The 24,582-nt window shown below is 38.4% G+C and overlaps 1 protein-coding gene across 3 annotated transcripts in view; it reads left to right on the top strand.

The window, feature by feature from the left end:
• The window catches only part of AP3B1 (adaptor related protein complex 3 subunit beta 1), a 184,193-nt gene that overhangs the window by 104,263 nt on the left and 55,348 nt on the right, over window positions 1-24,582 (top strand). For all 3 annotated transcript variants that reach the window (XM_058169359.1, XM_058169358.1, XM_058169356.1), the window contains 2 exons: window positions 6,546-6,615; window positions 8,370-8,476. In XM_058169359.1, coding sequence (XP_058025342.1) covers window positions 6,546-6,615; window positions 8,370-8,476 — 177 coding nt within the window. The remainder of the gene's footprint in view (window positions 1-6,545; window positions 6,616-8,369; window positions 8,477-24,582) is intronic.

The raw sequence follows: 24,582 nt of genomic DNA, 5'->3' as shown, positions 1-24,582 counted from the left end.
TCAGTTAAAGTTCCTGTAAATGGAGAACGGCAGCATTGGTAAGTGTGTTGGGTTTAAAAAAATTTTTTTTAAAGTTTTAAAAATAATGAATAAGCTTGGCAAGTTTAGAATGCTGTAGCCACAGTTTCTATTTGTAAAAATAAAATAAAGGTGGGGGGAGAATTGGAGACTCAATAATAGATTATAAAGCACTTTGTACATTCAGCTGCCTGCTAGTTCATTTTAGAGCACAGATCAAAACTCTGCAGAAGGGCTAACTCAGCTCCAAGTGGCAGTTTTAGGGGCTTTATGGTACTTCTGGACAAGGAAATAGCCCCAAATGAGCAAGCTCATCCATTGGTATTATGTCCCCTTCTCCCCCATTCCTTCCAGAGTCATATACTTTGTGGCAGGTTTCCAATAAATGTCTGGCTGAGGAAAAAAGAGTTGCCCGGAAACGTTGGTTGGGTGGTCAGTCATATTGAGAGCTTCCTGGTTCAAAATGGGGCACCAGTTTATAATTCCTCTTTAATGCCTTTAATCTGCTGTTGAAATACTTCAGCCTTTTTTCCCATTTGGCTTGGTAGTTCTCTAAATGCTGGTGAAGCCTTTCTGTCTTTGCTTTCTAAGTCAGAGCAGATGGCAACATGTGAAAAAAGGGTTCTATCTTTGAATTCAATCTTTTCCTGTAGCCTGAATCCAAAGATACCATGCACAAGCAGAAAAATCATATTCATTGCCACTTTATTCCAATTTTCCCATTCCATTCCCATCCTTCCTGAAAGTCAAAGCTCTTAGTAACGGAGAGAGGCTGTAAATGGAGGAATGAATGCAAGCATGACTATGTTTGTATTTCCCGAAACCAACTAGTATATGAACTTTCCTGCCCTTAGAATTCAGATTGCCTTCCTACCAGTGTCCCTTTTATATTTGAAAATGTTTTAAGTAGATTTTTTTAATTTATCTTTGTTTTAGATTTTGCTACCACCAGTTTGCTATTGAATATTAATGTTTAGTCCCACTTGTAACATTTTTGTGTTTTGATATTTTATTTTAAGTTATATTGGCATCCAGAAAGTGACACATATATTGCAAAAGAAGTAAACTGAAATGTAAATAAAAATATTCTCAGTATGTGTGAGTACAGTGGTAGTCCTCAATTTAGGACTACATAAGCCGAAATTTTGAACCCAAAATTTCCATTGCTAAGAAAGGGAGTTGTTAAGTAACTTTTGCCCCGTTTTGTGATATTTTCTGAGTTGTTAAGTGAATCACTGTAATTATTAAATACATCATGTGGTTGTTAAGTGAATCTGCTTTCCCCCATTGACTTTGCTTGTCGGATGATGACTAGGAAGGTTAAAAATGGTGATCATATGACTCTGGGACAATACAACTGTCATAAATACATTGTCAATTGCCAAATGTCCAAATTTTGACCATGGGAATGCTGCAACAGTCATAAATGTGAAAATCGGCCATAGTTCACTTTTTTCTGTGCCATTGTAACTTCGAACAGTCACTAAATGAATGATTGCAGGTAGAGGACTACCTGTATTTCCTAGCTGGTAGAAGGTGGGAAACAGTATGTTAGCTTAAAAGGTAATTGCTAAGTTAGATATATTGTCTTGTTATAAACCAATGGGAGTAAACTGAGAGTAAACATAGGTGTTGGTTGTGGAAGTATTAATAAATTAACCTTCCCACAGAATGATCAGAAGAAGGATGTGGAAGCTGCTTGGAAGAAAGTAAAATTTATATTGCAGAGTGCCATGTAAGTGAGTGAATTTAGACTTAGAAATTAGAATAACTTTATTGTCACTTTGAATGTACACTAATTGGCATACATTAAAATGAAATTTCATTGCATGCAGCTCTCAAAAGGTCCCCAGCTCTAATATATACTACACAAATATGAGAAGTTAAATAAATAAATACAAAATAAAGCATGTACCCCAGTAGTGGGTTTCAAATCCCGTTGCTGTCGGTTCGCTCGTAGGCGTGTGCGCACAGTGCTTCTGCGCATGTGCAAAAGTGGGTGGGTGGAGCCTCCTGCCCCCACCGCTACTGATTTGCCCGATCCCATGTGAACTGGTAGCAACCTACCACTGATGTACCCACATATATTATATGACATGGAGAAACAACACAATCTAGTTCAGATGCATACATGTATACAGTGAGAGAAACAAATCTTGCGAGTTTACCAGACAGATAGCATAGGGAATAAAGCTGTTACAGAATCTGGAAGTCCTGCTAGAAATACTTTGAAACTTCCTTCCAGAGGGGAGCAACAGAAACAGAAACAGACTGTGAGGTGGGTGTGTGAAGTCTCTAATAATGCTTTGAGCTCTAAGCACATAGTGCTTATAAGCAGTATCCTGAACATCAGGAAGTGAGCCTCCTATAATCTTCTCAGCTGTCCTTACCACTTTCTGAATGGACTTTCTATCTGAGGCACTGCAGCCACCAAACCAAACAGTGGTGCAGTTTGTTAAAATGCTCTCAATCCTGCTTCTGTAAAAAGTGGCAGGATAGAAGGAGAAAGATGTGCTCTCCTCATCCGATACAGGAAATGCATTAGCATGAAATCATGCTAATGAAAACTATGGGAGATCTGCATGAAATGACAACAAGAGAGAGCCTGTGGACAAGAAAAATATATATTTAAGAGAATAACAGCAAATTGGATTAATTATATTTTACAATGCTTAAATAGAGAAAAGATGCAAAAATTCACTTAAATTATAAGGAATGGTTAAGAAAAAAATTTAAATTGATTTTGATGGAAATTAAAAGCAGAAAAAGAAAAGAAAAAAGTCTCCAACAATGAGAAGAATGATGCAACAATTGAGGGAATGTTAAAAGGAATGTTTTATTTATTTAGATGATAGAAGTCCTATGTTTACCTGCAATATCCCTATAGGATAGGTTGGGCTAAGAGAAAGTTACTGGCCCCAAGTCACCAATTGGACTTTGTGAGTAGATTAGAACATAGCTCACCAAGAAATTATATGAATGTGAGAAGTCAAGTTAATTATATGATCATTCAGAAGAAGTCTATGATAATGTAAACGGTGTTAAATTATGGAATATTTTGTACAATACGAAGTTGAAAGTTACTTGCAAATGTAATAAGAGATCTATATGATGGAAATAAGCATGTTTGGGAATAAATGGAATGCTTAGCAAACAGTTCAGGATTGAGGAGTCAGTAAGAAAGGGATGTGTGATGTTTTTTGATTAAGTATATTAATATAAATATATAAGAAATACTTGTAATGGATTAGAGACTTATTGCTTGAGGATGTGAGTATTAATATAGTATTTATAGTATAGTATAGTATACATAGTATAGTATAGTATACATAGTACATAGGATTCATGTAGTATTCATGTAGTACATAGGGCTGGGAAGTGGCTCACCAGGCTAATGCAGCCTGTTATTAACACACAGCTGCCTGCAATTACAATTACTGCAGGCTCGAGTCCCACCAGGCCCAAAGTTGACTCAGCCTTCCATCCAAAATGAGGACCCAGATTGTTGGGGGGGGGGGCAATAAGTTGACTTTGTATATAAATATACAAATAGGATGAGACTATTGCCTTACACAATGTAAGCCGCCCTGAGTCTTTGGAGAAGGGTGGGATATAAATTCAAAAAAAAAAAAGTACTTTTAAATTCGTTGATTGAGAACCGAAATTATTTCCAGCAAATATTAAAATTGTTTGATGGATCTGAAAAAGGAAAATGGATCTGATGAAACACCAAGCTGCTTTGTTTTGAGTTAGTGAAGTGAATGATTGCACACAAATGACAAAAAAATTAGAAAAGCAGATGCATTATAGCTTTTCATACAATATTTACTGAAGATGGAGTACAGGCAGTCCTCAGCTTATGACCGATCACTTAAAATGGTTTGAAGTTATGACAGACATTCCCAGAGTTACTTACAACCAAGTTTCGTTGCAACTGGTTCACCTTTTCAGTTGTTGTGGTGTCCTGTGGTTATGTGACTGATTTACAGTGTTGTGGGGTTTGTTTGTTTTTTGGTAGTTTCTGGTGTTCTGATTTTTGGAAAAATTGTTCATTGGGGAGTTAGAGCTAGATGGAGCTAGAGTATGATCCTGAAGTAGGATCATAAGCACACATATAGTTTCACTTAGCAATTGCTTCACTTAACTGAGTTGCTGATTCCAGCTGTGTTCCCTAAATGAGGATTATCTGTTTGCTACTTTTTCTTCATGCTTTTAATTTCTTGGGCTATTTCTTTCTCCTTTCCTATGCACTGCTTAATCAAAAAATAAAGAAATAGATATGTACATGTGCTTTTAATTAAATGTTAGGTTAGCTGGTTTCCGTAATATACATTAGCAGAAAGTTTTGTATTGTGTATTCAGTTTTATGAACTCAATTCATAATTAATTATAGCTTTCATGTTTCAGAGTGGACCAAAACCACACAAACCTAAGATTAATTATAGGACTGTTCCATGATTCCCACATTCAAACCAATTGCATAACTTAAACTGTAATTAAGTCTCTTTGCTTATTTTGAAATTTAGTTAGCTAAACTTGAGTGATTATTTTTCTCAAAGTGAACTTATGCCACAGGGTTTAGCAAATGTTATCCTGGTTAGCAGCCAGGGTTATTTAATTTTAATATTTGTGGTAGCTAGCCTCCTGCAGATGCAGTGGAAAGAACTTTTTGATTGATTTATATGGCCACCCACTTCACACAATAATTCAGAGTGGCGTATGTGGTTAAAACAACACTTTGCTATCTGAACCATAATACCCAAACTTTAATTATAGATCCAGTTTATAAAAGTCGTGTTGCTAAGAGAATTCACATAGCCTCCTGACCCAAACACCTAGGGAACAAAACACTAGGTCTACAGAGTCTGATGGATGTCTAACAGGGTCAGAGCCAAGTAGATTTCTAGAGAGATGCTGGTACTGTCACAGAGAAGGAACGACTCCCATATCCAACAGAAAGACATTGTTTAATGGAAGAGACCCAGAGCACACCCTCCCAGCTAGATTTGGTAGGGTAAACAGAAATGATGGGAGAATTATTTCCACATTCTTACAAGTCATTCCACTTAAATTTGTAATGTACAGGCAACAAGACAAGATCTTGAGATATATGGGTTTGGACATGCAAATCATTCATGGTTGCCAGCAATATACCAGTGATTATATTTACTGAATTCTGTAGATTTAATAGATATGTAAATGTACTGATGGTGGTTTTGAATTTCTTTTACAATACTTAGCAGTTGTACCCTAGATAGAGACAGCAATGGATTTTGTCTGCCATCTCAACAGAAGCGGGGTGAACCCTAGAGGAAACATGCTTCATATTCCTGATATACTGTATATTGTATTGTAACACTTCAAATAGGTTACAACTTTATTAAGTAATCTGTGCCAGAATTCATGGCAAGCTATGACAAGGCATCTCATTTTCACATGAGAGGAATACTCTTATGATATATTACAGTGTAACCTAGGGGATAATTGATTCATTTTTTAAATGCTCTATCTTTGTTATAAATATTGCTCTCCTTCCCAAAGGAGACTAAGATATTGGCTATGTATGCTGTAGCAAGTAGTGAATTCTGTACAGTTTTTGAGAATAATGTTTCAAAGTAAAAAATAAAAAACCCTGATTTCACTCTAAAACATTATTGTCAAAAACTAATAATTTTTTCCTTTCTTTTTCTATGTTGATAGGCTAATTTATGTTTAAGACTTTTCTTTGCTGGGTCTTAAGTCTTTTGCTATTTTATTAAGTAAAGATAAAAATCATAACATTTAATATGATTCCCCCTGCCCCTATGGATGCATCCACATAGGTTTTTTTTGAAGCAATACAGATATAGTTTTTTACTGCCTCCTTCTGGGTTGTTTGTTCAGTTTGAATATTTGATTAATGAAATCTCAATTCTGAGGCTTATAGAGTCCAACAAAAATCAAATTTTATTCCCACTGTTATCTGGCTTTAGCTCTCATTTGATTTATTCACATATTCAAATGGCGAAGCACCAGATTGGCCATTGACAATCTGGAACTCTCCAAATTTTAGTCCACCGTGTTTGGAATGTGCTGGATTGAGAAATGTGAGTTTAACTTTAGAGAAGAAAAGCCAAACTGAATGCTAAATAAATAACCTCAGGGTTGTAGCGAAGAAAAAACTGTGATACCAGAAATTGAAAATGTAGTGTCTTATGAGCTAAACCATAGCCATCATAAATTATTTTTAGAACACTACAAAAAGCTTATAGTACAACAATGTGATTAATGTAAAACATTAATCCAGTCCTGTAAAAACTGCCTCATGTTATGGTGTAATACTACTCAATAAGAATATCGCATTGTGGTAGTGCTTCAGGCAAATAATATTACAGTCACAGTATTGAAGGAATTGCAGCACTTACGAATTCTTACTCTGTGAAGATTGTTAAGATAGAGGGCATAGAGTTACTTTATTTTTTATAAAACTATGGGAAATGTTTTTGCACAGTGATAAAAAGCATCAAACATTCATATGCTTTTTGCAGAAGGAAGCAGAACGTTTGCAAGAGAAGGAAACTATTAAACAAGATGTGTCGCTCTTAGATTTGGATGACTGTAAGTACTTGAGATATTTGCCTTTGATTGTGTTATTTATATATATTTGGCTCTGCCAATTAAATTACTTGAATTCATTTTTGGGGAAAAAAGTACTTCTAATAGTCTTGTACAGGTATGTTAACATATCTGCATGTTCAAATTGAGTCCTTTTCTTAAGTTATGCAATGTAATAACTAATTTCAGAAATTCTGTATAATATATTCAAATCTCTATTATTCTTTCTAAAGAAGTTAATGTAAATGTGAAAATCTCTTGCTTTTATTTCTGTAATAATAATATACTATATAAGACTAAATATATCTGTATAATTCAGTTGCATTTTAAGTGAGACTATAGATAATATTTATAATATTCTTATTCAGAAATATATTTTAAATGATAAATTCCTGTGATGGGTCTAGGAAAAATGTAGCCTCAAGTATAAATAAAACAACAACAACAACAAAAGCATTTAACTTGGAAATGAGATTTTTTAAAATAACTCTTAGCTTTACATTGTCAGCTCCATCTTTCACAATATGAAATATGAATCCACTTCTGCTCAGTGGATTCTCCTACCAGCAAAAGCAAAGTTGGAATCCAAGATTTCTGTTTGCAATATCTTATAATTTCAAAATGCACATATTTATTTTTATACGGCCCTTTGTAAAGTACAAAAATCCGGAGGTCAGACTCTCTCTCAATCTGTGTGTGTGTCTCTCTCTCTCCATATATAACATTTCCACGGTTTATTTTCAGCTCTGTACATTTATTATAAAGCATTATCAGCACAAATTTTATTACAAATTTACAAGTATGCAGTAGACAACGTATGTGGATTTTCAGACATAAAAGTTGCACCATTACAAAAAAAGAGTGAAAATTATACAGTTGGAAGAGAGGCCATTGAGACTAATGCTCTGCTCAATGTCGGGATTCAGCTTAAATCATCACTGGCAGGTGGTTGTTCAGTCTCTATTTGAACATATCCAGCTGAGGGGAGCCTGCCACCTTTCTAGATAATTTGTTTCACTGTGGAAGTTTCTTCCTAACATTCAATTAGAATTCACCTTCCTGAAATGTAAGACCAAATAAAACTGTCCATATGTAATGCCATTATATGATACAACTTCACTTGGAATACTGTGCACAGTTCTGTTAACAATACCTTGGAAAGCATGGTGAGAAGCTGGAAATGATGCAGAAAATGCCAATCAAAATGATTAGAGCATAGAATGCCTTCTTTGCAATGAAAAATACATCATCTCAGGTGTTTTAGATTAAAGCAGAAGTAGATAAAAAGTGATACAATAGAAATTTTTAAAATTATATACAGCATAAAAATGTGGTCATATACAGTAGAATTTTTCTCAGAATGTTAGAACTTAGGTGTATAGTTACTGAACCTAAATGTGGTAAAATGAAGACTAACAAAAAGAATGTATTTTGAGAACAGAAAAGTTATCAGATATGGTGATGGGATTTAGATGATTTTACAAGGAGACAAATGATTGGAAGAGAGAAGTAGTACCATTAGTCTTGATGGCTATAAATCACAGACTGCAAATCTTAAGTACAACTTTTTAGAGAGTAACTGGTATCCTGAGACTGTGCTTTCAGCACACTGTGACAGAATATTGGGCTAAATGGGTGAAGTGATATGGAAGAACCCTTATTTTTTTTGTTGCCATAGAATCATAGTCTTAGTCATATGATTTATTGATATATGTATTCAATTTTAATTATTTTTCTTAATCACATTTTTTCTTCAGTCAGCCCTGCACCAGCTCTTACTACCTTTTGCAAACCATCAATTCTCTCTCCCATCTTAGCAGCAGACCTAGAAGGTTTAAGTTTATCAAGTTCTTCAGTCATTGATGTAAGTAATTATGAATTGATTTATTTTTATGTTTTTAAGTATGTTTGCATCTTCAACAGTTTATTATTTGGACTGTTCCTCTTCTCTTTAATATATTTGAAAGTAGAAAACAGGGACAGCAACAGGTTTGAGTGAGTTTAAAATGCTCAAGTTTATATAATGTATTCATAGAATATAATTTTATAAATTGGTATTACAGATTTTTTTTAACCAAAAGCATTTTCTGCAACTATGCCATTTTTTCTACCAGGATTTGTATCAACTTTTATAAGGAGTTCCTATCTAACAAAGAGCTCACATTTTAGTCTGACTATATTATGCTACATAGGTAAGAGAATACTGCATGCTAATAAGAAACCTTAAGAGTGTGAGTTTTAGAAAAACAATAGTGATTGTCCAAAGCATAAACTATTCTCAGCACATTACGACTCAAAATTTTGTTCTGAGTGTTTGACAGCCACAGCAGTAAATTCCTTAGTTGCTGCATTGGTCTATTGAACTGAGTGCCTTTCTCTTGTGTTTTTTATTACGAAATCTAGTGGGATTTACTTCTGCTATATGCTATATTAAATTTGATAGTTCGTATATAAATACTGAGGAAACTTCACAGTAAAACAATAAAACCAACATATGGTTATATGTGGCTTTCGTCTTACCTGAAATTTAGAATTCAGACACAAAACTTTACAGTTTCATAACACTGCCAGTACTAAACTAGTCCTCAAGCGAAATATAATTATTACATTGATTTTTTAAAAGATCATTTGTCTGGATTCTACAGGTGTAAAACAAGGCCATAGAGACAATGCTTTTATTTACGTGTTTCCCCGAAAATAAAACCGGGTCTTACATTAATTTTTACTCCAAAAGATGCATTAAGGCTTATTTTCTGGTTAGGTCTTATTTTGGAGGAAATATGGTACTAAATGCATCCATCTGGCTGACAATCTTAACTGGGGCTTACTTTGGGGTAGGGCTTATATTACAAGCATCCTGAAAAATCATGCTAGGACTTATTTTCTGGTTGGGTCTTATTTTCGGGGAAACAGGGTAGATCAACAGAATTTGTAAAATATCATGCCAAGCTTTCAAGATTCAAGAAAGGAAAATTAGAAAAATTGGTTGGGCTATCTGGTTGGAAGAAAAGGATGCTCTAGCATTGGTTTCCATAGGTCTATATACTGCCTTTCATGTCTGTAGAATCCTGCTGTAGATTAGCTAAATTTATTATTATCCATGTTTCATGAACAGCAGAATTATCCACATTGATCAACAGAATAAAAATCCATAAAGGTAGTACTTTATTGGACCTACTTTAAATTTTCCATGTAGACTGGTATGGGACTACTTCAATATAATCTTTCATGTTTTTTCTTACCCTTTCTTCCCTTCCCACATCCAAATTGCCTGATAGAGTTTTCAACATTCAAGCTGCCAATTGTTTTGCACAACTTCAGTTGGCCTAATTGAAATATTGCTTCCATGGATTTTGTATTGATCTTATTTAACTCTGTGATCTGTATGGCAATTTACTATTTATAATAAAGTAGCTTTACTCCTATAAAACTAGTTTATCCTATGTGCATAATATTTGTGTGCCATTGTTTGTTGTTGTTTACATTAGATGTGATAAAGACTATAAAATGCATGGGATCTAGTGAATATAAAACAGAAAAAGTATGAAATGAAGAATAAAAGATCTAACAGTGGAACCTTTTTAGTGTACTTACAAGAGGTACCCATCATGTCTAACCACTGGTTCTTATTAATTCACAATACTTGTATATGTTTCTCATTTTTCTTTTTATTCACATCAATCATATAAGAAAGTGGACATCCTTCTAAACATTTGCCTTATTTTGCAGATAGGGTGCTGGGTTCAAGTATTTGGGGCAAAAGCACCAGAGAGAAAATGTAACAATTATAGAGTCATATTTTGTAGGAAAAGATCATTAAATTAACCTAATTCATTATTTAGTGCAGAACTCTTAAATCAGCACTGAGAATTCACCATCTTTTAAGTCAGAAGTACTATGAGGCTTGAAGATTTTTTTCAGGTGTGACTTTCAGATGGAATGAAGTACTGCCATTGGAAAGAGGAACCTGAGAAGTGTTAGTGCATCATGGAACAACTGTTGAATTCTTAGGATATATATTAGCCTTATCTCAGGAAAATACCTGAATTGGAAAAAGTTTGGTTTTTAAATTACACAGTTATTTAGAGGGTACTCTTTCAGACATGACACTTTCCCTAGAAATACTTCATATTGAGAAGGAAAAGTTTGGATGGAAATAGGATCCATTTGCTCTCTGACCATGTTAAGAAACTAAGACTTTACTTTACTTTACTTTACTTTATTGATTAACCCTTGGGCCATATCAAAGTGTAGAGTTCCAGACTCAAATTATTACTAAAATCTGATAAAAACAATTTAAAATGGAATTGGATAAAATACAATTTAAAATGAAATTGGAATAGAATACGATTTAAAATGAAATAAAATACAGTTTAAAATGATAGCTTTGATTAGCCTATAGGCCATATCAAAGCACTAAGAAACTAAGACACAATGTTCTGAATGTCAAATAGTGTCAAATAGCAACTATGTTTATCTATGTAAGATTGAAAGATTCCTGGTGAAAGCATGTCATCTTTTCAAGCTATAACTCACAATGGCTGAAATCAAATGAAGACAATAAATACCTTTTTTGATTCTGACTTATTTGATTAAAGAAGGGTGTTGATTCTGCTTAATTTTGATAACAAAAAGCAATTAAACTAGGAAATAAGTATCCACCCTTATTGTTAAATCCAAAGCAGGATCCATGAATTATTTCTTTCTTCATCTAGAACTGTAAGTCAGGGTTTCTTCTTGACTTAGAATATTCACTTTATTTTATTTTACTTTATTTATTTACCTTTATTAAAGCTTGATACTTTTATCTTGTATCAATACTTTTCTTAATGTACCTGATTTAAAGAGATAAACGTAAAAAAATACTTGCTTTATTTCTTTCCTTTAGCACTTTTTAATTTCCTTGTTATCCACCAGCTCTCTTAAGTGCTTCCTATCTTGGATGCATATAGAAAAATATTGTTATACTTGGTCTTAATTTTATTAGCAGTCTGCAGCTGAAAAATCCTTTTGCATTTGTTTCATGCTGATTTGTATTCCTATTTGTTCTCTTGTTTGGCCACAATTCTTAACTAATCATCCTTATCTTTTATCGTTGTGAATTGGTTGGTGACATCTTGGACAAAATGGTCCTTTTCTGATTTACTTACCAAATTTATTTACTATCCATCTCATGGTTCAATGCAATTCTGAGTGGCTAGACTTACAATACCAATATTTACTTATGTATACTGTAGTTGACCATCTGTTTTTTGGATGTTGGTATATTTGATCTTCTATTTTTCTTTTCATTTTTTTATAAGCAAACCTTTACTTTTTAAAGATTCCTTTTATTTCTTTGCCTATTAATATTTCAGTACCATCTTTTCATTAATTAGAATATATGATAAATTTGATAAAATAACAGCTGAACTATGAAAAGCACTTAAAACCAGATAAAATATTAGTTAAGTTAAGTTTATTTAATTTCTATACCGCCCTTCTCCCAAAGGACTCAGGGCGGTTTACAGCCAGGGTAAAAACAACGAAATACAAAAATTAAGAACAAATTTAAAACAAAAATATTCGAATTGGCTAGAAACTATAAAATCCAATAAAAACCCCATTTAAAAAACCATTAGGCCAGTCCTGCATGATGAAATAAAAATGTTTTCAGATCGCGTCGAAAGGTCCGGAGATCCGGGAGTTGGCGGATCCCTGGTGGTTGCTCGTTCCAGAGGGTTGGAGCCCCCACAGAGAAGGCCCTCCCCTGGGGGTCGCCGGCCGATATTGTCTGGCCGACGGCACCCTGAGGAGACCCTCCCTATGGGAGTGCACTGGTCGATGGGAGGCTATCGGTGGCAGTAGGCGGTCCCGTAGATAACCCGGTCCTATGCCATGGAGCGCTTTAAAGGTGGTAACCAACACCTTGAATTGCACCCAGAAGACCACTGGTAGCCAGTGCAGCCTACGCAGGAGAGGTGTTATATGGGAGCCACGTGTCACTCCCTCTTATCACCCGCACGGCTGCATTCTGAACCAGTTGGAGCCTCTGGGTGCTCTTCAAGGGGAGCCCCATGTAGAGAGAGTTGCAGTAGTCCAGGTGGGAAGTGACGAGGGTATGAGTGACTGTGCACAGGGAATCCCAGTCTAAATAGGGACGCAACTGCATCAGGCGAACCTGATAAAAAGCTCCTCTGGCGACGGCTGTCATATGCTCTTCAAACGACAGCCATGCATCCAGAAGGACGCCCAGATTGCGGACCCTCTCTGTGGGGGCCCATGATTCGCCCCCCACAGTCAGCGATGGAGTCAACTGATTATACCGGGATGCCGGCATCCACAGCCACTCGGTCTTGGACAGGTTGAGTCAGAGCCTGTTTTTCCCCATCCAGACCCGCACGGCCTCCAGACACCGGGACATCACTTCAACGGCTTCGTTGGGGTGGTTAGGGGTGGAAATGTACAGCTGCATATCATCAGCGTACAGATGACACCGCACCCCAAAACCACGGATGATCTCACCCAGCGGCTTCATATAGATGTTGAACAGGAGAGGCGAGAGGACTAACCCTTGTGGCACCCCACATAAGAGGCACCTCGCGGTCAATCTCTGCCCCCCTACCAACACCGTCTGCGACCGGTCGGAAAGGAAGGATGAGAACCACCAAAATACGGTGCCCCCCACTCCTAACCCCTCCAACTGTCGCAGCAAGATACCATGGTCGATGGTATCAAAAGCCGCTGAGAGATCTAATAGGACCAGGGCAGAGGAACAACCCCTGTCCCGGGACCTCCAAAGATCATCCACCAACGCAACCAACGCCGTCTCTGTGCTGTACCCAGGTCTGAAGCCAGACTGGAACGAGTCCAGATAGACAGTTTCATCCAGGTACTGAGGGAGCTGATGTGCTACCACACTCTCAACAACCTTCGCCACAAAACGAAGGTTGGAGACTGGATGATAATTTGCCAAAACAGCTGGATCCAGGGAGGGCTTCTTGAGGAGGGGTCTCACCACTGCCTCTTTCAAGGCGGTGGGGAAGACACCCCCCCTCAAAGAAGCGTTAACAATTCCCTGAAGCCAGCCTTGTGTAACCTCCTGTGTGGCCAGTACCAACCAGGAGGGACACGGGTCCAACAAACATGTGGTTGCATTCAGCCTCCTCAGTATCCTGTCCATGTCCTCGGGAGCCACAGTGTCAAACTCCTCCCAGGTGACAACCTCAAGATCCACCTCCGTCATCCTGTCCGAATCTACCCAATCTGTGTCCAGCCCATCCCGGATCTGAGTGATTTTATCGTACAGATATTGTCCAAAATCCTCAGCACGACCTTGCAAGGGGTCCTCCCTAGCTCCCTGGGTAAGAAGGGAGCGGGTCACCCTAAACAAGGCTGCTGGGCGATTATCTGCCGATGTAATAAGAGCGGAAAAATACTCACGTTTCGCCATTCTTATCGCCACTAGGTAGGTCTGAATATGAGACCTATAAAATAACTAAAAGGTTTTAAATAGCCAATTTAAAGAAGCATATCTTAGTTTTCATTTCATAATTTCTGTTTAACATTTTGCCCTTGTAGAATGCATCAGCTTTAAAAACAAACAAAGCTAGATTGGAAATTAATTTAATTCAAAAAGGATAATACTCCACAATTTGGAACAAGAACAATGTCAGAGAAATAGAACTCTTTGAATAATGATGCCCCCAAAAATTTTCTGCAGATTTAATAACCAGATTGGTTGTTGAAGAACTCCTTTAGTTAGGCTCCAATCTGGTTTTGTTAATGATTTTAATATTAATATAGCACCTTCATTTGAATCCAAAGTTCATATTTTCCCAGTTTCCCAGTATGATCTTTTGCATCATCAAAAATGTTCGGACTTTCTGCAAGTATGACCTTATATAGAACGCATTCAGGTAGTCAAGTGGATCATGACCAAAAATATGATTTAAGGAAGATATCAGCTGTAATTATTACCTTTACTTTTATTTCTTGGAAATACAAGGAAAATACATCGTGAAAAAGTGATTCCAAACTCCAGAATTAGCCACAATTAAATGTTTCTGTGTTAGGTTTCTTTAATATTACTACGTAATCTAATAGAACACAGCTTGTTTCTATTTGATGCATTGCTTGTAACAAACATTCACTTCTAGCGCTTCTTAGAATTATGTCCAGGACTACCTCTTCTCTGGTTGATTCCATAACTAGATTCTAGTACAGTCAGTAAACATACTGTGAAATCTGTTCTTCGGTTTTGCAATTATGGTCTTATGATGTTCTTTCTTTGTGAAACAAAAAGTAGATCAACTTTTCTATCCAGAGTGAGTTGACTAGCATTTCAAGTTAGCATCCATTTGAAATTAGGACACAATTCTATGTTTTCTTCAACCAAGTTGATCAATTTTGATTTGTGCTCCTAAATACTAATCTGTCTGAAATTATTTTCATTTGAATTAGGACAAGAAATTAGTCTTCTAATACTTTAGATAATGTTGCCCATTGAAAATCTTCAGTAGAAGATGTAGAATGAAGAGCAAAGCTAGATGGTAACTTTAATTAAATTTGGTCTGCTATCCGAACCCTCAAAGATCTCTTGATGCTGAATCTTCCACTTTGCCAAGATTTTATTTGCAGCCATCTCTCCCTAGTCCCATCTCCGTTCCAATATTGTAACTTGTTTGGAGACAAATCACCTCAAGGCAAAACTTTCAGTGAGAGCAGGGATTCATTATCGATCCTGCTTACTTCTTTTATTGTTTAAATTAGATCAACCTATAATTCATTTGTGATTGGGTAGATCTACAGCTGACAGATACGATTGGTGCTGCTAGTTTATTTATAAAATAGAAGTGCTTTATAAAAATTAGACATACAAAGGCACACTAAATTAATACAGTGAAACATTTAACATAGCATAAACTGAGCTAAAAGCTCTAAAAAACAAAATGACTGATCAAGTAACTTGTATCTTAAAAATTAAGTCAGCACAGCCACCTGGTAAAAATTGCAATGATGAAAAAAAGATCAAAAAGCATGTTGCAATTCTATGACATAAAGTCCAGGCTTTCATACTTTTGATTCATATTGGATGCAAATAGCAAATCATGGAATTTGCAACATGATATGTTTTGTTATCTGGAGTGAAGGGAGGTTCAGGATGGTGTTCCATAGTCTATTTATTACAATAAGGAAGATTAAGGACACAGATCCTTATATGTAGACCTATTGAAGATGACTTAACTTCCATACCAAGGAGAATTACTTGCAGCTAGCTATTTGGGTCATATAAATCCTTTGTCAGGTGCAATGATTTATTTTCAATTATAGAGATTATAGATTCAAGTTGTAAACTATTGTATTTTGCTGCAATACAATATCTTTCCATTTTTTGTATCCTTTTAAAATTTAAAAGGCCCAATTTAGCTAACAGAAAGCTATTAATAAAATTAAGATTGTTAATATTTGCACCTTATTCAGACAGCATCAGAAATTTTAAGTGCTACATATGGAAATATATTTGTTGAAGTAGGGTTGTTCTCAATAAATTTCTATTTAAAGTTTATACGTATCAGAAAACATAAATCTATAAAAAATTAGGATAGTAGTGCTACCTTATTCTTCCAGATAATTCACTTATATATATTCACATATAAGTCATATATAGCAAATTATAGTACAAGACTGCTTTCAATTTTTTTAATATAAAATGTAAAAAATGCAGTTTTTATCCTTATTTTATCCTTGTTGATATTTTCTTTGGAAAATGAAGATCCAACATTTTTGTCAATAGGATTAGTCTCTTTAAAATTGCAATCACATCTTTCTAAGGTAACATTTACGTCCTCACATCTTTAGCATCTATCAGACATGACATGGGACATATTCATTGACCCTAAAAATTTTCATCAGAATCATGCACTGAAAGGGGGCAGCCCCAGTCAGACAAGAGGCTCATTTCAATTTTAACAGCAGTAATTAAAGGTTAATTCACTGAGTCAGGATTAACGAGGAAAGTACAAATGATAGGCAAGCAGCTGCCTTTATAATACAATGCAATTACAATCAGAATTAGAAAAAATCAACTTCCTGAAAGGTTCTGTAATGAATGAACTGCATTTCTCTGCTGCTAATTGTGCTACTTAAAGATGAGGATGGTACAACAATAATTTTATTGTGATATTTCTTGATCAGCTGTGTTTAACAAGATAGTATTCTAAATTCAGCAATCACAGCTGATACTTTGAAAATCACCAACAGCAGTTTAAAAAAACCAATAATTGCCGTTAAATCATAGAAGGTTGTTTAAAACAAAATATTCAAACCTAACACACAAACACAACACAGTATTTGTTCTTATTAATGGATTAGGTTTTGAAACATACTTGATATGATGTTAGTTAATATAAGGATTAGAACATTCTTGCAGCTGCTGTTTCTTTTCATAATAGTAATGCTCTATTGTAAAAAAGGGAAGTAAAATAGCTGGTTATTGTGAGATCTGTTTTGTGTATGTTTTACCTTATGTACCTTGTCTACATAACAGGGATTAAAGAACAGGGAAATATTATGTTAAAGCAATAATTAGAGATATTTTCAACTCATTTTGAAGTAGCTTTGAAAATATTTTCACTAGATATATATATCTTTTTAAATGGCCTATTTCTTGCTGACATCTTAAAATTATGACATTTTATTTTGTTAGGTGTCATAGGATTCAGAATAGTTAAAAACTTGTTTTTACATTTGCAAAAAGAATAATAGTAAACCATCTTAAAGCAAGTTTTGATTAAATTGACATGTGTAATCAGTTGTTTTTATGTGTTTAATATATTTGTCTGCTAGGACACATAGGCATATTGATGCTTAAAATATAGTAGTTTAGTGGCATCATCCCAAGACAGATATAGGACTTTTGAAAATTATCCAGCCCATGATACCAAAAATATTTGAGCTCAGTATCGCTGCTATTGTGATGGAAATGGTTTGTATGTGCAATAAAAGATTTGCTTTATAAAATATTTTTGCTAAGCAGGCAACAGCTGGTAAACTTGTGTCATATATTCAGTAACTTACAAAAAATGTGTGGGTTTTCTTTGATATTTAGATCAACCTAAGCATTGTTTGGCTCAAAAACTGGCCCAATGTGCTGTTCTTTACAATATTTTGACATTAAAAGCTTGGAGAAAAGGTATTTAAGTAGCTTTTGGTGCAGGCAGTTGATAACTTTTCATTCATAATTAGCTCATAGAGAACCGAGAGACATTGCAGGGAAATTGAACTGTCAGTGGGTAGAAACAAGCATTTGACCTCATCACATTGAGTGGGGCCCATCATAATTTGTTCATTTGGTGCCCATCAGCCCAGCCTCATCTCTCATACGGCACCTCGCTGACCTTCCCTCTCCAATTCCACTCAGTTCAGCTTTAATTATGACTCTGCAGACCCGAAGAAATATTGCAGCTTGCTCTCAAAAACCCTGAACTGCCACTCACCAAAAGATTGGTTTTTAACAGGTAATAAATGCCCAGAGGAAATGGTACTGTGTCCCACACAGAACATACCAGCTCCTTTGGAGGTTTTCTGGCCTCTCAAGTATCCTATTGCCTGATAGATTTTTAAAAGAAAATAAAAAGAACATAGTATTGAATTTAGTAACACATGTATTAAGTAAGCTTTTTATATACGAAGGAAAAAAACCTAGAGTTCATAATTGTATAAAAAGTGATTATAGTAAGTAAACATTAAATATCTTTTAATATCAGAAGTTTTAATTGACTTAATTAGCAGATAATCAATTGCTCCTCCATTCACAGGTTAAAAGTTCCCCCTCGGTTTAATAGGTTTTCCGGGTTAAAGGGCACATCATTTAAGTCATAAAGTCATGTTTCTCTGTGTCATATATGTGTGAGTATGTGGGTATATGCATAATTGTTATCCTTTGAGGGCTGAATGGAACAACATTTCAGTTTATGCTGATTAGTGTACATTTAAAGTGACAAAAAAGTTCTGTTCTATTCTATTCTATTCTATTCTATTCTATTCTATTCTATTCTATTCTATTCTAAACACATGGTAGCTTCTTATTTCTCATTACAAATTTGATGAAAAAGAAATTTAAGGGCAGCTTTCAATTTTGTATATAGCACATTATTGAAAAAAATAATTACTGTTCATTCTTTTAATCAACTGTGGATTTCCCTTTGCTGAAATTTGAACTAATTGTAGTAATCCACTTTTTTCCTAATAGGATATAGAACAGAGGAATTGTTGGTAGTTTAGATTCCCACATTGAGGAAATAAATTAAATGGCTTCTTCATTAGAAGAACAATAAATCTGTTATTCAGTATCTTCAGAAAGACCCTGATAATTTGTTATGCAGTCCAATTAAATATAATAAATTCAAGTAATTATTGGTAACCTAAAATTAATATTGTATACTTTAATTTTGTTACTCTGGGCTTTCAAGAAGTAGAAAAAGATTCCACAAACACAGTAATTAACTCAAATTAACAACTTTTTGTAGATAAAGTATTTTGCTAATCCAATAACCAGGCATTGCATTTTTCTGTTAAATAATTTTGATAAGACTACGTTTCACTTGCTAGTACCACTTCTTCTAAGATATTATGTGCAGTAACCGATAAAAACGGAGGTTTAATGATGTATGATTGAAAAGTTTGAAAACCCAATTTAGGCTCCAAAAACTTATACCCAAAGTCTTGAAGGCAAATAAAAGTATTCAAAACTACAGTGTATCCTTGTAGTGAATGTGAAACTGTCAGCAGGATTTTCAGGTCATTTGACAAAAAGGATACAGGTGCAGTAGTTAGCAGTGAAGGTGACTGCTAGTTTCATCAATCACTTTGCCTTTCTTTAAGTTGATACATAATGGACCCCTTCAATCAGCTTCCTTGTTCTTTGTCACTTGTTTAGAAAAAGTCTTTAGAGAAAGCCTTTAGAAAAAGGCTTTAAAGTCAAGGCTACAAAATGAATTGTTTCTTATTTACAGAAGGTAAGATGTCAGAATGAGCAGAAGCTCTTCATAAAATGTTGAGTTTGTCAGTAGAGATAATATGCAGTTTGAAGCTTTTTCCCCATAGGCCTTTATGGTGCTTGTGAAAGCAAAGAATTCAAACAAAAATGTGAAATTAAGGTAATGTCAGTAGCACAGTACAAAATTAATTCAAGGAAATGTGTTCATAAGTATATGCTTTTATTTACTAGAGTCATAAATGCCAGTGGCATCAGATAGATTGCATTTATAATTAAGTCCTGGGCTTTTTAAACATTTACCTAATATACCACTAATAATTTCACATGCAAAATATTGCATAATTTTTCCTGCAGAAAACCAGATGCACTGATTTAAATATCTCCCTCTGGATATACAAAATTATGTTCTGAATTGAGTCTGTATGTTCCTATATCACCTGAGTGCAGCCTATAATGTCCAAACAATATAAGTTGCTCTAGGAAGCAATGAAAGAGGCTTTTGTTTTTGGCATAGTTTTTCACAAATACCCTTTGGTGAATATCAGGTTCACTGATCCAACTGAATTTGGAGGATTTTGAGGGATGGGTTAAAGCAGGGCTGTCAAACTCTTGTCGTTTCGGTGGTATTACGTGGTGTATTGGGACTTTTTTCCTATGCTAAACCGGGCGTGGCCAGCGCATGACATATCTGGGCTGTGAGTTCGACAGCCCTGGGTTAAAGTCTTTTTTTTAACAAGCAGGCAAGGAAGAAAAGGTGACAGATTGCAAAGCACCATACACTTGTGTTATTTACAAAAGTCTCCAGGCCATATAAAATTCATAGGCACTAATGTAAACATGCTGACTTGCTGCAATCCAATGTTACATTTGATAGAAAGTATCCTATAAAAGTAACAAACTCAAGTTTGCATTGGGTAAGCTATGATTGACCTTGACAGTTATATGTAAATGAAATGATGCTTTTGTGAGGAATTCCAAATGTTCCTTATCTAAATATATGTATTAATATATGTTGGAATTTTTTATCAGTGTGTGAGCTTTATAATAGCTTCATAGATTTGGATAAGTCTTTTGCTGTGAATTTTTCAGAACCTGAATGGGTAGATGACAAATTACAAAATGTTACCTTCTCCAAATATTTCTCAGTCCTCCTTTATTAGGCAAATAAGCACCTCCCTGTCTATTAAAAGGCTGTAGCAAGAGAAATAGGAAGTTCCTTCCTACTAAACCTAACATAGATTAGAAGCTGAAGTAAAAGTATCAGCTATCAAGATTTCTATAATGTCATCTCTTTTCCCTTTTAAATACCGTATATACTCGAGTATAAGCCGAGTTTTTCGGCACGTTTTTTGTGCTGAAAAACGCCCCCTCGGCTTATACTCGAGTCTACCCTTGCAGAGCCGACCCAGGGAGAGGGTTTTTTGCCCTCGGGAACAGCTGGGCCGGCAGGACGAGCCCAAATGCTGCCGGCATGCTTTGCCAGCTCGGCCGGCTCGTTTTGGGGCGGCGGCTGGCCTCCGGCGTTTTCTTCCGCCGCTTTTTGATGGCGGCGGCGGTGGTCGGCGGAGGAGGCGGGGGGCGGAGGGGGCGTTCGACATTTTCGCCCCCCTCTCACTCGTCCTCCTCTCGCCCTCGGAGGGGGCGGCGTTGTCACCCTCGCCTCCTCTCCGGCGAAATTGAGTGCGGCGGCAGTGGGGGTGGGTGGGTGGGGAGGCCGCCGTGAAGTGCCGGCTGGGGAGCCCAGGAGCCAATCCCGGCTCCCCAGCCGGCACTCACGGCGGCCTCCGCCGCCGCACTCAATTTCGCTGGAGAGGAGGCGAGTGACAAACGCCAAGGGGCGAGAAGAACTCTCTTTATTTGTTTGTCACTCTCGCCCTCGGAGGGGGCGGAGGGGGCGTTTGTCACCCTCGCCCTCCTCTCCGAAAAGCCGAAATTGAGTGCGAAGCGGCAGGGGGGGGGGAGGCCGCCGTGAAGTGCCGGCTGGGGAGCCCGGGATTGGCTCCTGGACTCCCCAGCCGGCACTTCACGGCGGCCTCCGCCGCCCGCACTCAATTTCGGCTGGAGAGGAGGCGAGTGACAACGCCAAGGCGAGAGTGACAAACAAATAGAGTTCTTCGCTTGGCGTTGTCACCCTCGCCCTCCTCTCCGGCGAAATTGAGTGCGGCGGCAGGGTGGGGAGGCCGCCGTGAAGTGCCGGCTGGGGAGCCGGGATTGGCTCCTGGACTCCCCAGCCGGCACTTCACGGCGGCCTCCGCCGCCGCACTCAATTTCGGCTGGAGAGGAGGCGAGTGACAACGCTGGCGAGTGACAAACAAATAGAGTTCTTCGCTTGGCGTTTGTCACCCTCGCCTCCTCTCCGGCGAAATTGAGTGCGAGCGGCAGGGTGGGGAGGCCGCGTGAAGTGCCGGCTGGGGAGCCCGGATTGGCTCCTGGACTCCCCAGCCGGCACTTCACGGCGGCCTCCGCCGCTCGCACTCAATTTCGCTGGAGAGGAGGCGAGTGACAACGCCAAGGCGAGAAGAACTCTCTTTATTTGTTTGTCACTCTCGCCCTCGGAGGCGGAGGCGTTGTCACCCTCGCCCTCCTCTCCGGCGAAATTGAGTGCGGCGGCAGGGTGGGGAGGCCGCCGTGAAGTGCCGGCTGGGGAGCCCAGGAGCCAATCCCGGCTCCCCAGCCGGCACTCACGGCGGCCTCCCCACCCACCCCACTGCCGCCGCACTCAATTTCGCTGGAGAGGAGGCGAGGGTGACAACGCCTCCGCCCCCACCGCGGGCAAGAGGAGGACGAGTGAGAGGCGAAATGTCAACGCCCCTCCGCCTCCGCCGACCACCGCCGCCGCCGCCATCAAAAGCGGCGGAAGAAAACGCCGAGGCCAGCCGCCGCCCAAAACGAGCCGGCCGAGCTGGCAAAGCATGCCGGCAGCATTTGGGCTCGCCCTGCCGGCACTTCAATCCCGGCTCCCCAGCCGGCACTTCACGGCGGCCTCCCCACCCACCCACCCACCCCACTGCCGCCGCACTCAATTTCGGCTGGAGAGGAGGCGAGGGTGACAACGCCTCCGCCCCCACCGCGGGCAAGAGGAGGACGAGTGAGAGGCGAAATGTCAACGCCCCTCCGCCTCCGCCGACCACCGCCGCCGCCATCAAAAGCGGCGGAAGAAAACGCCGAGGCCAGCCGCCGCCCAAAACGAGCCGGCCGAGCTGGCAAAGCATGCCGGCAGCATTTGGGCTCGCCCTGCCGGCACTTCAATCCCGGCTCCCCAGCCGGCACTTCACGGCGGCCTCCCCACCCACCCACCCACCCCACTGCCGCCGCACTCAATTTCGGCTTTCGGAGAGGACGGCGAGTGTGTCAAACGCCAAGGCGAGAAGAACTCTCTTTATTTGCTTGTCACTCGCCTCCTCTTACTGTCCTCCTCTCGCCTCGGAGGCGGAGGGGCGTTGTCACGAATACATCCCAATAAAATGCAAAGGTTTCAAAGCATGTTTTGGAAAAGCAGCGAGGATGGGGAGAATGCTGCCTTGAATGTGAAAAGAAACGTGGAAAACTCCAACTACAGTATAAAAAAAACATTTGCACTCAGTACTTTTTATTTTATTTTATTTTTGCCAAGTTTTCCCCAGGGTTTTCCCCTATGGAAATTGGGGAGGTGGGGAGAAAGAGGTGAAAAGAAAAGCCTCTTGGAAAGCGGAGAAATACGGCAAGAACAAACAATTTCTCCCCGCCTCCCGGCGCCGTCCTTCTCTCCGCCAGTCACATGGTTCAGTTTTTTCCAGGCTAACTATACTTTGCGTTTCACTTCCCGAGTGAACATTGTAAAGTAAACAGTGAGCAACAGTGAGCAAAATTACGGTAATCTCCTCTGCCAAATCTATTCCCAAACCTCCCCCAACACCTCCGCCCACAAAGGCAAGAAATGAACGCCGAATCCGAGAGGGGGCAGGAGGAGGAGGAGGAGGAGGAGAGATGGGGCATTGCAAGCTAGGGTGGGAAGAAGGAGGAGGAAGAAGAAGGAGGCAAAAGAAACCGACCCTCGCAGATCAGCAAATTAGCTTTCCTTCTCCAAACCAATTTTTTAAAAACCCGTTCTACCCAGAGCAAATGGCAAATAAGCAGCCCGTTTGAGTCTGATTATTGTTTCACGGTGGTTGCCCTCTCTGATCTCCTTGTACATGACAAGGCACCTCTAACCCAGCGCTTTGTGTTTGTTATTGGTAATTCTCCTCTCCTTCTTCCATTGGAGTCCTCTCCCCTTTCTTTCCGAACGGGGCGGGCGATTTACCTTCTCTGCCTCTTTTTATTTTCCTGGAGGTGGAGGTGTATTCCTAAGGATGCCTTCAGTGCTGGGGAAGGAGCCGATCCATGGAGGGGAGGGGGGCGACGCTGCCGAGAAGCCGCTGCTTACAGAGGGCGAAAGAGCCAGGGAGACCTTGGCATAGGTGGGCGGCTGGTGTAAGGCAGGGCAGAACCTTCGACCCGCAAGGATCACGGGAGGCAGAGAAGGAGGGAGGGAGGGAAGGAAAAGAAAAGAAAAGGGGGAGTGAAAATAAGAGCAGTCCGAGCAATAAATAAATATTGCTGGGCTGCTTTCCAAAAATCCTCAGCACGGAACTAAAAGTTGCAAGTGTTTTGTGAGTTCAAACAGTCCCTTCCAGACTAACACGTTTCATTAAAAGATACAAAGTTTGGTAAACTGAAGCTCGCTCTGTCCAATGCAAAAAAATCATCATCATCATATAATAATAATAATAATAATAATAATAATAATAATAATAATAATAATAATAATAATAATAATAATAATAATAATAATAATAATAATTGTATACCGCCCTTCTCCCATATATTTGTAATATTAGCAGGAAGGGTTACAGCAAGGAAAATCAATACAACCCGTTCTAAGCCGAAAACACATTTATATAAAGAGACCTGAAAACGTATTTGTATAGAAACAAATGTACGGTATTTGTCTCTTGTGATGATGTGTTGCA

This window comes from Ahaetulla prasina, chromosome 2 (genome assembly GCF_028640845.1).
Source record: "Ahaetulla prasina isolate Xishuangbanna chromosome 2, ASM2864084v1, whole genome shotgun sequence".
NCBI classification, from domain to species: Eukaryota; Metazoa; Chordata; class Lepidosauria; order Squamata; family Colubridae; genus Ahaetulla; species Ahaetulla prasina.
The sequence above is the reverse complement of the archived record's forward strand: the minus strand, read 5'-3'. Positions and strand labels throughout refer to the sequence as shown.